Source organism: Sitophilus oryzae, unplaced genomic scaffold (assembly GCF_002938485.1).
Source record: "Sitophilus oryzae breed Bouriz unplaced genomic scaffold, Soryzae_2.0 scaffold_359_pilon_pilon, whole genome shotgun sequence".
In the NCBI taxonomy this organism is placed as follows: domain Eukaryota; kingdom Metazoa; phylum Arthropoda; class Insecta; order Coleoptera; family Curculionidae; genus Sitophilus; species Sitophilus oryzae.
The window spans coordinates 338,710-344,042 of record NW_022146928.1 but is presented as its reverse complement, the minus strand read 5'-3'; the positions used below and the strand labels follow the sequence as shown (position 1 = coordinate 344,042).

The 5,333-nt window shown below is 30.8% G+C and overlaps 1 protein-coding gene across 1 annotated transcript; it reads right to left on the bottom strand.

The window, feature by feature from the left end:
* Window positions 1-616: 616 nt before the first annotated feature.
* Window positions 617-4,105, bottom strand: LOC115885027. The gene is made up of 3 exons (XM_030903769.1): window positions 3,943-4,105; window positions 3,713-3,882; window positions 617-958 (listed from the first exon to the last, which is right to left on the bottom strand). Exons 1-3 carry the CDS (start codon window positions 4,063-4,065, stop codon window positions 736-738), a joined length of 516 nt encoding a protein of 171 aa, XP_030759629.1. The 5' UTR covers window positions 4,066-4,105; the 3' UTR covers window positions 617-735.
* Window positions 4,106-5,333: the final 1,228 nt, after the last annotated feature.

The following is a 5,333-nucleotide window of genomic DNA, read 5'->3' as shown; positions in this document are numbered from 1 at the left end:
GCAAAGTACAATGATAATGGTGGATTGTACGTTTCGTACAATAAAATTGTACGACACGTACACCGTACATTGAAATGTATCGTACATTTTGTACGACACGCACACGTACTTCCCATCTCTAATGGTTAAATTCTGGTTTAATTGATTTCTTTAAATTTACCTGGGTAGTGTACCTAGTTTTAATTTCTGATTTGTATCAAAGAGTGTAATTCATAACAAAGAGTTTTATAATGACATTATACGTTGTTTTATATATCGTATAACGCGATATTTTTTAGGATACTAAAACCAGTATTTGTATAGTTTGCATATATTTATTTTTAATATTTTTATATTTACTAAGTCGAATAAAATAATACATATACGTCTGTACCTATAGATACATAAAGGTACATAATACCAAATAATATCGTATAACCAGGCGTCAGCGATGGTTATGAAATGATGATCGGTGTCATTTTATATGGGAAATGTCATCGATGTTCATTTCCAAGCCAGCTGGATGCCATTTTTTTTCGATCATACGGTCTAATGAAGTTTGTACCGTATGATCGAATAAAAACGGCGTCAAGGATGGCTATGAGATGAAGATCGCTGTCATTTTATATGTAAAATTATATGGGAAATGTCATCGATCGTCATTTCCAAGCCAACTGGACGCCGTTTTTTTTCGATCATAGGGTACTTTTTACCTTATAAACATAAATAAAAAATATGTGCAATAAGAACATCAAATCAAAACTCTTCTCCTAATTTCCAAATATACACCGACTCGACTACAAAAACTACACAAGCCAAAAACGAAAAAAACGTTGATACAACTATAAAATTTAGGATGTACATCCTGGGTTCGTAGAAAGTGTCATCGTAAAAATACCTTCTTTTCCTATCTATTGCTAGTAAAATTCCGGATATAAAGAAAAGACATGAAGCTGTAACGGAAAATATAAAAACCGTTCTGAAAAAAAAATGATTACATTTATTTAAAATTAATTTAAATCAGAGTAGGTATTTAAAAATACAGTGACTCTATTTTAAAAAAAGTTTGGAATGCCATCTATGAAGTAATTCGGATACCAACAAAACTGTTATAGCACAGAATATCTAGCTACGCAACAGAAGCCTCGTTACATGTAAAAAATCGTAGGTCTCAAAAGGAGACAGACTTTTAAAGCCTGTCTCCAAATCAGATATTTTGATGCGGTAGTTTCACTACTACATAACAGAGGGCGATAAATTTAAAAGAAAACAGTTTTCTACAAACGAAATTTAAAAGAATTTTATGCAGTGTTGCCATTATGTAATTTATATTGTAATACTTCCTGATAAAGCCACGTTCAAATTTGCTACATCATTTAAACATATTAAAATAGATTAGAGCTCTTTTTTCAAACATTTAAGTATTTAACTTGCCATGTTAGTTGGAGTTAAATCTTACGAGCTGAATTAAAACCACTTCCTGACGTTTGATTCTAACTGAATACTAAATTTTGATTGTAATTCGGCGACAATATAATAAGTATTGTTCTACTATTATGACACCACTTCCTGACGTTCGATTGTGTTCATACCGTATGATCGGGAAAAAACGGCGTTAGCGATTGCTATGAAATGAAAATCGCTGTCATTTTATGTGTAAATTTATATGGGAAATGTCATCGATCGTCTTTTCCCAGCCAACTGGACGCCGTTTTTTTTCGGTAGCATACGGTATTTGATATATACTTGCGTATTTTTCATGACATTGCAATATTATGGTACCATGAAGCATATCAAGTGATACCGTAATATAGTACCATATTACGATACATAGCGTTCGATTGGGCTTAAACTTGGTATATTTATATTACGAATCTTCAGTGACATTGTAATATTATGGTACCATGAAGCATATCAAGAGGTACCATAATAATACCATATACGATACCATTTCCTGGCGTGCGATTGGACTTATACTTGGTATAGTATAAGTATCTTCGGTGACATTTTAATATGATGGTACTATGATGCATATAAAGTGGTACCTTAATATAGTACCATATTACGATACCACTTCCTGACGTTCGATTGGGCTCATATTTGACTATACTTGCGTATTTTTGATGACATTGCAATATTATGGTACCATGAAGCGTATCAAGGGGTACCATAATGTAGTACCATATTACGATACCATTTCCTGGCTTTCGATTGAGCTCAAACTTTATATACTACGTATTTTCGGTAACATCGTAATATGATGGCACCATGGAGCAAATAAATTGGTACCTTCTATAGTACCATATTATGATACCACTTCCTGGCGTTTATTTATTGGGCTCATATTTGATATATACTTGCATATTTTTGATGACATTGCAATATTATGGTACAATAAAGCATATCAAGAGGTACCATAATAGTACCAAATACGATACCATTTCCTGGCGTTCGATTGGGCTTAACTTGGTATAGTAAGTATCATCGGTGACATTGTAATATGATGGTACTATGATGCATCTACTATGATGCATCTACTATGATGCATCTACTATGATGCATCTACTATGATGCATATATAAAGTGGTACCTTAATATAGAACCATATTACGATACCACTTCCTGACGTTCGATTGGGCTCATATTTGATTATACTTACGTATTTTTGATGACATTGCAATATTATGGTACCATGAAGCATATCAAGGGGTACCATAATGTAGTACCATATTACGATACCATTTCCTGGCGTTCGATTGGGCCCAAATTTGATATACTTGTGTTTCGTTATAAAGATTTGTTCAATTAATAATTTTAATTTATTTTACGAATTTTAATTTATTGTATATTATGTACTTTGTCGTGACAGCAACTTTTATGCCGAACTAATATATTATTAATTGTACCTGTGTCACTTTTTAAAATCTACTTAGGTCTATATAAATAACATGGCAAACAGAAAAAATTTGTTATTATGGTATTTTTTTAGTCAATTAACATTTTTTGTACTGCATTTTAATAAAGCATTTCCATTATTATTAAACGTATATTTCATTACTAACGTTTCAGCATTAATAAATATCACTATCAATCGCCCTGTATATTATTAATTTTAAAGGTAATTAAAGTTATTTTCTTAATTAACATAATAAAGTAGTGTATATTAAAAATGTATTTTGAGAGCATATGTTTTCTAATTTATTTTTTTATTTTTATTAATGTATTCTAATTTTAAAAGCCAAACGAATAATTAATATAAGTGTATCTGACAAGAAACGAAGAATAGAAAGAAATTATTATACACCACAAAAAGAATTGGATGCCAATTAAAGTCTGTTTGAATCTGGCAACTGTGCATATTTTGCCGAGCTTCAAGGCCGTCGACGTGCCGTCGATCCAAGCCGTCGATCTACGTCGATCCAAAACCGAAAGTTGAAAATTTCCAATTATATTCTGATTATGATATTGTCGCGCCATCTAGTATTTTATTTGTGCAATTTTAGCTCTTTCATTTCCAGTATTTTTCTATTGCGTAGCTAGATATTCTGTGGTTATAGCACGAGCCTTTGAATGTTAGAGCATTATTTTTTCTTATGTTGTATATCAAGATTGTTGCGAAAGTACAGCGAAAGGTAGCGCCACAAATAAATATTTTAAAATATTTTAATTTTGTTATTAAATTTAACTAGATATTAATTATATTACCCAACTAAATATTTAAATACTTATTTACTTGTATGGTATTTTATCTCCTATTATTCTAGCAAAAAGAAAAACTGCTGAAATTACTAAATATCCGATAAATGTAGTGAATATCACACAAAAATGATCTAAATGAATTTTTGCCATATCTCCTTTTTTAGCTGGTTCCATTATAAATCCCAAACAAATAATACATATAACCTAAAAGTAAAATAAACTTTTAAAACAGTAATATATTAGATTTTTAAATAATATTTTTACCAGTTCCAAAATTTTTGTTAGAAGTTGCCAATGTTGTTTAAGTCTTTCTTTAAATGTTAGATGATCGCCACTAACTTTAATTCGAATGTCATTTTTCTCTTCAGTATCTGATAGTTCGGACATATTATTTAATTTTTACAAAAAAAAAACATTTAGGTGTGAACTAACGGAGAAGTAAATTGTTTATGACGATTTTTATCTCCTACATGCATTCATGACCTTTTAAAATATGGGGTCATCTGAAAATGACTGTACGTTAATTGTTTTTTAAAAACACAAAATGTTCTACCTATATATACAGGGTGGTCCGAACTGTATTCCAGAAACTTCGGCAGCATATTCTGCAGATCAAAATAAGTAAGTATGTCCTAAAATGCTTAGTTTCGGATTTACAGGGTGTAGAAGTTTGATTTTTATTTCGATTTTTTCCAAATAATTTCTGGAGTAACGTCAATATTTAGATGAAAATTGGTGTCTGGGAGTTTTTTGACATGAGAAATTTGATTTTGATGTCAATATGACTCCTACTAGTAAAGGGCGCTACCTACATATTTTTTTAACTGGTTGAAGAGTAAGAACTTTTCGTCCGTACCCGTATAAAACTACTGAGTAAAAAATTATACATTTACGACGTTTTTTAAGTAAAAAATGTCTCTTGGTAAAAATCGCTACGAGTAGTGGTTTTCTAGATATTTGGAATCGAAATTATCCATACCTGTCATCATTGACATAAATTAAACATGTTGACTAAATAGGTAGTATGGAGGGCTTAAAAAGAAGGTTTATCGGCAATGGGCATATTTGAAATTTCTGTCCCCACTTTTAAGCAGGTTCCTCGGTTTGACAGTAGAGGCACTGCGATCGATAGGGATCACAGAATATACTAACGAAAAAGAAGCCCAAGTTCCTTGTAATAAATCGGTTCCATTTTCGTAACGCCATCTCTCGACAAAGCTGACATTTACAGGTTAGCCAAAGGGGTGCGGGGCCGGGGGGAATTGTAAAATACACTTCTTTATTTTAATTATTTTTATTCGCTATTTGCAATTTTATTTTTAAAACATATTATCTGAAACAATCACATAATATGTCTTAAAAATAAAATTACAAACGGAAACAAAAGAAATTAAATAATCTGAAAATCTACAAAGTTTACTGATAAAAAAGTTAGGCTATGCAAATTGCTATATTGAGTATAACCTCTTTGGTATAACATTGTTAAACAAACATTAACAAATCATAACATATCAGATCATAGAACTAAAAAAAGTACTATTACATAAAAACAGGTGATACAATACTTCAAAATTAATTTTAACATAATATCAAAACCGAAAAATCAAATTGCAAACACAACCACACTTATCACAACAGAAATTATTAACACACAC